Below are 12,273 nucleotides of genomic sequence, written 5' to 3' on the forward strand. Positions count from 1 at the left end.
ATAATGTGAGCAGATGAAAACCACTAAAAGCAAACAATAAATCCTCAAAATGATGATTACATAATACATTACAAATTACAAACAATTACAAACAAACAAACAGATACACAACAAAACACATACCCATAGAAAAGGCTGAGTACAGTATTGTGAATAGTTCCACCCACCAAAACCCTGACGTCAACCTTTAATGGGGCCAGTAGACTCAGCAGCCCACTACATGAAGCTAAAGCGGAGAACAGAGCCTGACCAGATTGTTTTCTAAGCAAAGGTTTCTCTTTGAAGTGACACCAGTGATGTCACTGCTGACCTTTAAATGTGAAAGAAAAAGAACAAATGTTTCATTATCTATGTGCATCTGATCTGAGAACAGTGTGGCTCTCTGTGATAGAAATGTTTTATGGGTTACTGATCGTGGGAGCTTTTCTGAAATCAGTTTCAAGGGTTTTAGTTGATAAAGAAACTAGGCTACATACAGAGGAAAGAGAGAGGCAGCCTATAGGACAGAAGGTCTGCTGTGATTGGCCACTGTGCATTGAAACAAATGAAGGACTGACCTGAACTTACACAGCACTGACCACACAGAGTAACTCACGGATCTCCACTGCAGATCATCCAAACAGGTAAGGACAAAATCACCCATCTATAGTTGACATAATAAATGCTAATAGTTCATTATAATTTGCACAAGATGAAATATATCTATTACAGTTTAAAATGTCATGACAATATTTTATTATTTATTATAGGTGTGTCCCAGTTTGTCTATTTATGCACTATTCTTTGCCATATTGTAGAATAAATAGTGTGTGTATTGTGTTAACACACTGAAAATTCGAACAAGTTCACCCAGATGATGCACTTATGAAAGACAAGGGCTATCAGACTCTGATGCTGGATCACAAACTGCTTTTCTAAACTTCATACTAGATGTTAAAATACATAGTGAACAGTATATGTGTACAGTGTATAGTTCATCAACTTATGTCTCACAATTGTTTAAAATGGTATTAATTTATCATTAAAGAGATATATGTTCTACAAATGAAAATTCTGTCATCATGTCATTATAAACCTATATGATTTTCTTTCTTCTGTGAAGCATAAAAGAAAACATTTTGAGAAATGTCTCAGTGTTGTTATTTGCAAATTCAGTAGCAGTCAATGGGTATCGGTTTGGCAACTAAACATTCTTTAAAATATGTTCTTCTGTGTTCTGCACAAGAAAAAAATCAAACAGGTTTGAAAGAACATGAGAGTAAATGATGACAGTATTTTTCATTTTTGACTGAACTAACCCTTGAACCTTTTCTTTCACTTTGCAGGGTTGATCAGCATTATCAATCACAATGTGGATCCTCCAGAAAGTGCAGGTGGGAGCAACTGGCCTTACAGCATGTGCACTCCTGCAACATTGTGTTTGTGAAAGAGTTCATACACGGCACATCTCTGTAATAATTATCCCAATTAGACAAACACTTTGGCCACTGTTAACTGGTCTTGATTCTCCTTCCTGTAAAGTCTCAGAGTGCTGCACAGCAGCGTCCTCACACCTGATAAAATCCCTGACTTCTTCCTGCAGCCCAAGCTGACCAAGCACTGCCTCATGGCAGACACTGAAAAAACAAAGAAAAACAACGAAGAAAAAAAGCTTCCAGCTTCGCAAAAACATCACTGTCAAGATCTGGTACTGCCCAGACACTGAGATCTAGTCGAAATAAACCCACAGCAGCTTTAAAAAAAACTCAAACCCATCCCATATTCACTGAAATGCTACGAGTCCGGTTTATTTGAGAGTCCGAACACGCATCGCAAAGAGTCTTTGTTCCATTATACACTTACCAGTTACACACTAGAGCAAATGACCCTCAAACTGTCCTGCAGAGCAGTGATGAAGATGGCTAGCAATGAGAGCGACACGCCCTCTGCTGACTCCTCCCCTTACTCAACACCTCCACCAATCAGAAGAGAGGAGTCCACCATCTCTGAAGAGCCACCTCAGCAAGATGTTCATGTCTCCAGAGACGAGAAAAAGAAAGTTCACGCCACTCCAGACAAAACATTCACGTTAAAAGTCCCTCACACTGCAAAAGTTATTCAAACATCCCGTTGTGCCAAACTAGCCCCGCTGCACTCTGAGAGGCCGGGTGCGCATCTTTGCCTTCAGGACACAGGCCCAGTGCTCTATGACGATTCACATCCGTATGATCTCGGTGGAAGGCTTGAGAGATCCTGCTGACCTTCGACCTCTAGCCTGGAGCTTGACACAAAGCCTCACCCCAGGCAAGCTGCAGCGGCAACACAGCGCCATCATCAGGAACTTTTTGTTTTGAAGCATGACTGGTGGTTTGATCTGGTCATGAGCTGGTCCTAGGCTGGTCCTGAGAAACTAGCTCCTGCTCAGGACCAGCTTAAACCAACTCAAGCCAGCAGTCATGCTTCAAAACATACCTAACCAGCATACAGTATGCTGTTTTTTTTCAATAGGGCTGTGACTCAAAAGGATCTGGTTTATTAATGTTGCAAACATGTTTAAAAATGATTGGGTAAAATGATAGTTCAGTGTGGAGCTCCTAAAGGGAGATGAGTAATGGAAGTTTAGACCAAAAGTGTGCACTGCTATGAGAAGCTCTGCATTCCCTCACAAAACGTTTTTGTTTCCCCAAGAAACATTGTGTTCCTTTGCGAGTCTTGTTTTACCCAGAAACTTTTCAGCAATTCCCTTACAACTCTTTTGTATCCCCCTGAGAATCTTTGCATTCTCTCGCAAGTTTTTTGGGTCTCCTGAGAAACTGTTCACTTGCAAAAAATTTGGTTTCCCCAAAAAACTTTGCATTTATTTGCAAAACTTTTGCATTTTTCCCAAGAAACTTTGTGTTCACCTATACAAAACATTTACACCCTCCCAAGAAGCTTTGCATTTGCTCACAAAAGTTTTGACACAGAAGCAGCGAACACAAATATATTTTTCTTCCCATATATTTACTTCACCGTGTGCCCTTAGGGGATCCAGTACAAATCAGATTTTCCTTTACATTTGCAGTGCTAGGAAACGTCATGCTAGTTATATGATGGGAGCTGATGGGAGCTGACAGTGTTTAATTAGACTTCTAAACACAACCTACATCCAGCCATAATGATTAAGTTAAAAAATGAACTGTGAATAAATAGATCTTGTGAACTGCACAGATGTTACACAGCGTTACACACACGCTGATCACTGAGCATTAAGCATCATGATGCTTGTGTTGTTCTTAACTGTGTTGTGAATATTTACTGTACGCATCTCACATTTATGAAACTTTTAAATAGACATATTATAATAGTTCAAATCTCTCAGAATGTGGATTTAAGAGAGAACAAGAAAACAATTCATAAAAGTACAGAAATAATATAGAATTTCAAAAAGGCTAAATTTATAAGATGTCTTTCGATTATTTAAAAAAATAAAATAAAATAAAACTATAAAAGTTGTTACCAAAAATGTTTATATTTTCACATCTGATTAAAAAAGATCTAATCACAGGTGATTTATCAATACTTAAAATTGGGTTGTTGTTTACTCCAGTGTCATTTTAGTTTTGTTCATATTTGATATACAGTTGAAGGATTTATATTTTTCTATTTTCAAATTTTAATTTTAGTAATTCAATGTACTTTTGTCATTTTAATTTGATTTTGTTTTGTTTTTTCTTTTATCTAGATTTTATCTTTAACTTTTTAGATTTTATTTGTTTTTATTTCAGTTTTAGTTTTTTAAGTTTATGTCTGTCAGCTAATATTTTACATTTATTTTATTTCAATTCAAGTAAATCATCTGTAATAGTTTCGGTTAATCAATTACAAACTAGAAACATTTAAAATGTGTTCTGGGTCTTTTAATGGCTTCTCAGGTAAACCAACAGCAAAACAAATGTGGAAGAAACGCAAACAATAACTAAAAAAGCCATAACTTCAGGAATAATATACAAAATAGCAAACGATTCTTTTGGAGTAAAAGAATTGTAATAAAGACATGCTACAAACTGTCCTAATATCAATATGACAGCTTGCCTCGTTTCATTAACGGAATACAATCTCTGAACACAAGAGGGCGAGCGCGAGTTTGCTCTTTCCTGTCTCAGCTGTGACTTTCTCAAGCACTCTGAGACTTTACAGGAAGGAGAATCAAGACCAGTTAACAGTGGCCAAAGTGTTTGTCTAATTGGGATAATTATTACAGAGATGTGCCGTGTATGAACTCTTTCACAAACACAATGTTGCAGAAGTGCACATGCTGTAAGGCCAGTGTTGAGCAGATAGAAAGAGAGTGCTAATTAGTCCAATAAAAACCCAAGTGCCTGCTCTAATAGCAAGATAAATGTGCAGGGAGGCAGCGCAGGACCTTTCCTTTAACTGCTGTCAACAGCCAATTAACTCGAAATGAGCAGTGTGTGCATCTCTCAACACTCATCAGACACTCGCTTAAAAAATGAGCCCACATGCATGGAGACACACACACACACACACACACACACACACACACACACACACACACACACGTTCACTTAGCCATCTAAATGTGGACATGCCATAGACTTCTGTTGATTTCTTTATATTGTATATACAGTTCAGTTATATAAAGTTCTGTTACATTTTTAATTTTAAATTTTTTTTACAAATTAGGGTGCTGCCCAAAACGGTGGTTCGTATCTCACGTCTGGAAATAAATTTCTCCACAAAATGGATATTGGATAAAAGGATATTGTCCATTTCATCAAACTGAGGAACACACTGCAACCGGGGCAAGTTGTCACAAAGGTTATAATATCAGGTTTTAAAACAAAGGTCCAGTTACTCAAATCGATTCTATGTGTTTTTTCCCCTCAATCATCTAGTTCAAAATCCTCTTTTTCTGTGAAATACTATACTAAAAATACTACAATTACAGTATCCTCATATTTTTCCTGTAGTTGTAGATTAATCAAAACAGTAAAACCACGCATATTTTGAGAAAAAGACAACTTTTGGACAACATTTTTTAACAAATTATTTATTTTTAACGTGACATAGTTATATTATAGTATCAACAGTAAATTATGCATAATTACAAGTAAACCTAAGCCAAACGCTAACCTTAACCCTAAATTACATGTAATGAATTACTATTTAATAATAATTATTATTTCATTTAACAACATCCCCTTAAAATAAAGTGTGTGTGTATATATTTTTTTAATTATTTTGTGAACCTTGTGTATCTTTAAAAATATATATATACAAATTTTAGTGATGTATAATTTTTATTTTTATTATTTTTTTTAATCAATATTACACCATTTATATATAAATATTTATTCATTCATTCATGAATAATATTTTTTTGTGTCCATACACAAAAAAAAACACCTTAAGAAATTGTCACTGGAGTAAAAGTATGACAGCTTGTTCTTTTAGTTCTGGTTCTTTTATGAAAAGCTTAAAAACTTCATAAAGCTCTCAGAAAGACTGACACTATGCCTTGAGAATTCATGGAGGTAATCAGAGGAAGTAGCAGACAATCTGCTATATTGAGCACCATTGACCTGGACTTGGCTGCATCTAACAATCCTTGTTAAAAGGACAACCTCCAACCATTTCAATTAGCCCACGGGGCAGTCCGAGCATGGCTGTCTGTTCTTAGTGGATCACTGAGAAAGAGAGATTTAGTGATCAGCACTACAGCTCTGGTGACCTCCACTCATCTTTTGTTAATGCATGGCAGATGAGCTTTTTATTATGAGCCGGTGACTTATGGCTGGAGGTGTGTTGAAGGGGAAAGGCAGAAGGCACACGCCAAGTAGTGAAGCTCAGCCCTGAAAGAACAGATCAATGTGCTTCCACTGAACTCCAGCTCCTTCGAGCTGCCACGCATGAATCACAACCTGAGGAGCAAGACACTGCTGTCCAGGATATACATTTGAATGCGTCCCTCAGTTTTAATTTAATGTTCATCCATCGCCACAGAAATATGTCATTTTGTCATTGTTTCTGAATCTGAATATGTCATTTCCACTGTCATCAAGTTAACAAGTTGTTCGCATCTATAGATTTTATAGATTTTAACACTAATTAAAATATTTTATTAATATTAATATTTTAATTAGTCTCAAACTAAGGGACAATTGAAATTAAAGGGGAAAATAATACAAAAATACTAAAATAGTTTATGTACTGAAAAAGAGTGAAAAAGTGTATTTTTATTATAAAATTTCATACTTGAAGAAAGTCTTTAATTTAAACAAAATAAAATAAAAAATAAAAATAACAAGAAACTCAATAAATGAAGGCATCTGAAAAGTAGCAGAAATAAATGATTAAATAAATCATGATATTTTAAAGAAATTCAAAATAATTCAAGGTAAAACATTGAAAGTTGTAATATTTAACAAAATTAAACACCTCAAAAAATGCACAAGTATGTTTAGATGCCTGGGGGTTGGTAGGAGTTTTTGAAAGAAGACTCTTATGCTCACAAAAAGAAAAAAAATATATAATTTAAAATAACTGCTTTTTATTTGAATATATTTTCAAATATAATTTATTTCTGTGATTCAATTCTGAATTTTCAGCATCATTACTCCAGTCTTCAGTGTCACATGATTCTTCAGAAATCATTCTAATATGCTGATTTACCGCTTAAGAAACATTTCTTATAATAATTAATGTTGTGCTGCTTCATATATTTATGAAAACTATGATACATTTTCTCAGAAATATTTGACGAACAGCATTTATTTGAAAAAGAAATCAATTGTAACATTATAAATGTCTTTACCATCACTTTTGATTAATTTAACGCATCCTTGCTGAATTTAAGTATTGATTTCTTTATATATTTCTGGCCACAAACCTTTGAGCAAAAAGTGTAATGTATACGGTATTTGAGTTTGCTGTTGTTGAGCGAGTTTGATTTCCATAACCGTACCTAAATTTGTACAGTCTTTACTAATGCTGTACTTAACAGTAAAATTTCCCTGATATCAACATTTCAAGAGACAGACAGATTAAACAGTGAATCTATCAGTTTAATTATGTGTTATGCAGAATTAAGACAATGTATCTATTATAATATTACTAATCCACACTTAATTAGTGGCCAGAATTATCAAATTTATAAAGAATTATACAATTGCACTAAGTTGCTGTGCTGTTGCCGGGGCTCATGAAGGCAAGAGGCTTCATGAATTAAACGCTTCATTATGAAGACGAGGTCTTTGCAGTCATTAAGACAGGCATGAATGTGTCACCTCCACCCCTGATGAAGTCAAAGCAATTAACAATAATATCTCATATCAAATTCTGCTCCTCAACAAGCCGCAGACCAGCAACTTCACGATAACCTCATTCCTATTCATCCTGATAATCCATATTTAAAAGACTCAAGGGTTGAAAGAAATCAGCATATCCTTCTTATTGAAAAATCACAGCGTAATCGTAATTGCAATAAGAAATGGTCACATATTTGCTTTTTTCACTTGGCGTATGTTTCATTTTCAACAGGCACTTGCATATGCAAAATGTCACATTTTGTTTGAAATTTACACTGTAGCTGCTTATGGTAAAAGACAAATTTTATGTCGTTTAAGATGCCAAGAAATTGAGATTGCTACCGTCAGACAGTAATGAATCCGGAGAGTAATGAAGAGAGAGTGCAAGAAAGAGAGACGGATCATTTTCATTGACTAGATGCGATGTGGGTGTAGTTTTCACATCAGGCAGCCACTTGTGCATCTTATTTGTTCAGAGGGCAGGTTCGGCTCACTCCTGGTGTGAGCGTGTGCCGCAGCGCGCAAATCAAGACGTACAAGAGAGCCTTTGCCATGCTAAACAGTGACACTCTAAATGGCCTCCCAACTGGCAGCTTTTGTGTTTTGAAGAGGACCAGCTTCTCATCTTCAAAGGTGAAATTTATGTCAAGCCAAGCAGGACAAAACAACTTTATCAGACGGCTGCTTTTGAAGTCATGCGGCCGTCTCGACCGGCGCTTTACGTGAAGCACAGCATCCCAGACAAACACACACACACACACACACACACACACACACACACACACACACATAGAATAACCTTTTAACAAAGAAATCTGTTGATTTTTCAAGACTGACGTTTAAGTTGATAATTGAATTGATCCTATAGTCATCCTTATTCATGTATCAACATAATTTAATGAAATCTACATGTGTAATCAGCAAAATGTTACAAAAGTGTCACTTTTATCAGGGAATCAAAAAAAAAAAAAAAAACAGGCCACTAGGTTGAACCGCATGATTACACTTAAGTGGAACAGACATTTTCAACTACATTAAACTAATGTGTTTGCTTCTTGAAAGTTCATTTACTTGGTTTAATTTTTTTCATTTCAATTTTAACTTTTTTTTCTCTCTAAAATTGTTTTAGTTTCATGTTTCATACTTAAAATGGAAGATCAGTTAAATATAATACATTATGGAAGACTTGTCTTGAACATTTTATATGTTTTTTGCATATGTTGTATTTTTTAAAGGCAGGTTAGGTACGCATGCATCATAAATACTCTTGAAATATATTCCTGGCTGTATTAGAAAGCTACATTAAATACTGATGGCTGGAAATGAATTGAGTCCAGCAGTGAATTGAACAGCACTAAACTTATAAAGCAGCACTCAACAACAGGCTGGATTATTAGCTCACTGCTCCTCTGCTGGACAGCTCCATGTTTTCTGTAGTTTGGCAAATAGAATCGGTCTTTCATCTCTGTGCCTTGGAGCAACAATTGTCTTAATGTTCAAAAAAGATGAGGAAGCGAAATTGTAACTATTAAGCTATTTATGCTTGTGGATGTTCAGCCACTGTCTGTTAGGAAACAGATCAAAATGAAAGTAGAATATTCAGTCCAAGCACAATGTAAAGATTATTTAACAACTATTTTCTATTCATAAAAATGCTATTTTGTATTATACAAAATAGTCTTTTTATTTAAGTGAATGTTCTCATATTACTGCCTATAATTTTACACATATATGCATAGTATATATGCTTTTAATTTTACACATATACGAGCAAATTCAGCTTAGAGAACTAAGAGATATAATGTTACTCTTGTATAAACAAATGAACAAATCAGTGAGAAAAAGACAGTCAGAAAGAAATAAAGACATTCCACTGCACAGAAACTGGGATTTTACTCTAAAAATATTTAATTTACAAGTCTTATACAATTATACTGATTTTTTTGTTAAAACTCACATGCCACTTTAAAACAGCACACTTAAACCAGGCCTGCTTTTATTCACTAGAACTGTCTATTTGATTGTTTCATCTTCGTAAAATATTTCAGTGTTGTGTTAGTAAATACCACAAGTGCAATTCAAATGCTGTAAGTGATGATATTCTACACCTATTTACATGTATAACATTTATGATAATATATAACAACATTTAACATTATTTTCTATGTTACATGAATACAATAATTTAGCAAAAATTCACTTTGGGTTATTTCACGACTCTCTCCCAGACGCACAGCGATCCACTGTTTCAACAGTGGCACACAAGCATGCAAGTCATCATTTTTAATTCATTACACAGTCTGTGTAGCTTTTATAAGGCTTAATGTTTAAGGGTTTACAAAATGTACATCAATGTTTTTCTTTTTCCAGTTTATACAGTCCTTTGTACAGTACACTGTTTTTTTTTAAAAGTAGCTAAAACATGTACACATACCATAAAGCAGAATTCTGACAATCTGCACTCTGCAGAATTTAACACACAGCAAAAAAAAAATAAAAAAATAAAAAACAGTTCTTAAAGGATCTTCCGGAAAAGGCTGGCATCTCAAATCAGTCCACAGCCGTCCCCAAAACATGCTCTACGTACCCTCGTGTCTCAGTCTTCAGCGTTTGGCTCAGGACTGCAGGAGAGCAGGATGGAGAGACCCGCTTTTCTCCTCAACAAGAGCTGTTGCGTCTCTCTCCATCAGCGCTGCTGTTCTCGGGCACAGCTGCGTTACTCCCGGCGACATGCCAGTCAAGGACGGGACTGTGCCCAGGGTCGGCGTGGGTTTGATGGGCACCGGCACAGCAGGCATGCTTTGGGTTCCCGGGTGATGATGGTACAGCCCCTTGACCGCCACATTGAACGGTGGGTATTCTGATGACACCGGCTCAGACAGCATGCCCACATGTGGCCACACCGAGTTGACCATGCTGCCCAGTTGAGCGGGCACGGGATACCCGAGGTGATGCATGACCGAGGCGATGGGCAACCCGCTGGCCATCACTCCTTTATAGTCTCTGCCAATCAGGCTCTCGATGGCAAACGGGTGTTTGAAGCTGCCGCTCTGCCCGCCGCCAAGCGTGTAGCTCTGGAAGTGCGAGAGCCGCCCCATGGTGCCCAGGTACTCCGGGTGTCCCATGCCCAGCTTGCCCGAATGGTGGTGGGATTGGTGCAAGGCATGCTGGGCATGAGAGTGGTAGGAGTGCAGCACGGGGCCACTCTTGCAAGCCGAATGCTCCACCCGGAGGAGCTTGAAGCGCTTGCGGCGGCGCAGGAAGCTGCCGTTCTCGAACATGTCTCCACAGTCCGGATGCAGGGCCCAGAAGCTGCCCTTTCCCGGCTGGTCGGGCCGCCGGGGGATCTTGATGAAGCAGTCGTTGAAGGAAAGGTTGTGCCGGAGCGAGTTCTGCCAGCGTTGAGTGTTCTCACGGTAATACGGGAAGCGGTCCATGATGAATTTGTAGATGTCGCTGAGGGGGAGCATCTTCTCAGACGAGCTTTGAATGGCCATTGCGGTCAGAGAGATGTAAGAGTATGGAGGCTTCTGGTCACTGTAGGAGTTCTTGCCTGGCCGAGGCATTTTTGAAAATCTTTTCAGTATCAGTCAGAAGCAAGCCAGCATATCGTCCGTTGACATAAAAAAGTCATTCAGCGCACTAATACCCTAATTTTGATTGACTTCAGCTGTTTGTTTTTTATGTTTAGCCTACAGCTGCTTTATAAGACGCTAGTCACGAATACATCTCACAAAGTTCAAAATCCACAAGTATGTAAAAGAAAACGGGACCGTTTGAAAGTTACCTGTCTAATGTTACTCCTCTCAGAGCGCGAGAAGTTCTCCCGGAGGATGCGCGCGCTCGGCTTTGACTCACAGAGGATCCGCGACGCTTTTGTAAGAATGGCAGAGGTCCAGACCCCCCGCTAGTTGCGTTTTATTATGATGACACTGACTTTAGGACGAATAAGGGGTAAATAGGGGGAGGGTCTGACTTCATATGCGTTTAGTCCTACTCATCTGTACCAATCAGAAGCAAAGAGCAGCGCGCGCTAATGAGTCTGATAATGATAACACGCGCTGCAAGACTAATGACGTGAATGTGAATGTATACTGTTTTTGTAGTGCACTGGAATTGTTTTAAATGTCTCGAATTCCAGAAAATCGAACTTTTCTGAAGTTTATTATTTATTCAAACAGGGATATAGTTAATATTTGTCCTGCATTGTTCACAGTGATTTAATTTTCACTAATGCACGGTAAAACTGTTAAAATGTAAAATATTGTAAATAAAGCCGTTCTATAAGAGAGTATAGCATTAATAAATATTTATGGAGAAAGGGACATTCTATTTCATGTGCAAACCACCACATTTATTTCTTTATTTATATTTTAAAAAGGTAGGGTTTTTAAAAATTAATTTTGTATATTGGAATGTTTGATTTTTATGCTGTTTAGTTACTGCTAGCATTGTTCGAATGTATACCCTGATGGTGATTTGTGTTCGTGTGAGTAACACTGTGCTCGGTCTCATTACACCACAGTTGCTAAAGATGTGCTGATAAACTTTAAGTCAAGGACTTCCATTATACCACTTCTGTATTATCAATATATTTGGAAATGTATAGTTATGAACTACAGCTATGAAAAACAGAGTCATAAAAATTACATTTAATATTTTTTTCTGTTATGAGACAAAACAATTCACAGTGAGGTTTTCTCATTATTTTTCTGTTCTAGATGTTTAAAATAAAAATGAAACAGGCGACAGGGATTTACATTTAGGGGGAAATCATTTCTTTACATTACCTTCTCCAGTAGGCTCTATCTTACAATTGCACAAACTTTTATTTATTAAATAAAATCCATTTAAATTCTATTATTTTTATAATTATCATTTGAAATAAGACATATTCATATGACATTCGTGATAACATACAGAATATTATGAGAAGCTTCGGAAATAAATGTGGCTTTTTATTTATTTAGCCTAACTGTTAGTT

General features: G+C 36.8%; 2 protein-coding genes across 3 annotated transcripts in view; both read right to left on the minus strand.

The window, feature by feature from the left end:
- The window catches only part of LOC109053914 (disintegrin and metalloproteinase domain-containing protein 9), a 1,168,157-nt gene that overhangs the window by 1,042,434 nt on the left and 113,450 nt on the right, over nucleotides 1-12,273 (minus strand). The window lies entirely within an intron of this gene.
- LOC109050120 (forkhead box protein B2-like) lies at nucleotides 9,180-11,817 on the minus strand. The gene has a single exon (XM_019067786.2). It carries the CDS (start codon nucleotides 10,853-10,855, stop codon nucleotides 9,905-9,907), a length of 951 nt encoding a protein of 316 aa, XP_018923331.2. The 5' UTR covers nucleotides 10,856-11,817; the 3' UTR covers nucleotides 9,180-9,904.

Source organism: Cyprinus carpio, chromosome B8, assembly GCF_018340385.1.
Source record: "Cyprinus carpio isolate SPL01 chromosome B8, ASM1834038v1, whole genome shotgun sequence".
NCBI classification, from domain to species: domain Eukaryota; kingdom Metazoa; phylum Chordata; class Actinopteri; order Cypriniformes; family Cyprinidae; genus Cyprinus; species Cyprinus carpio.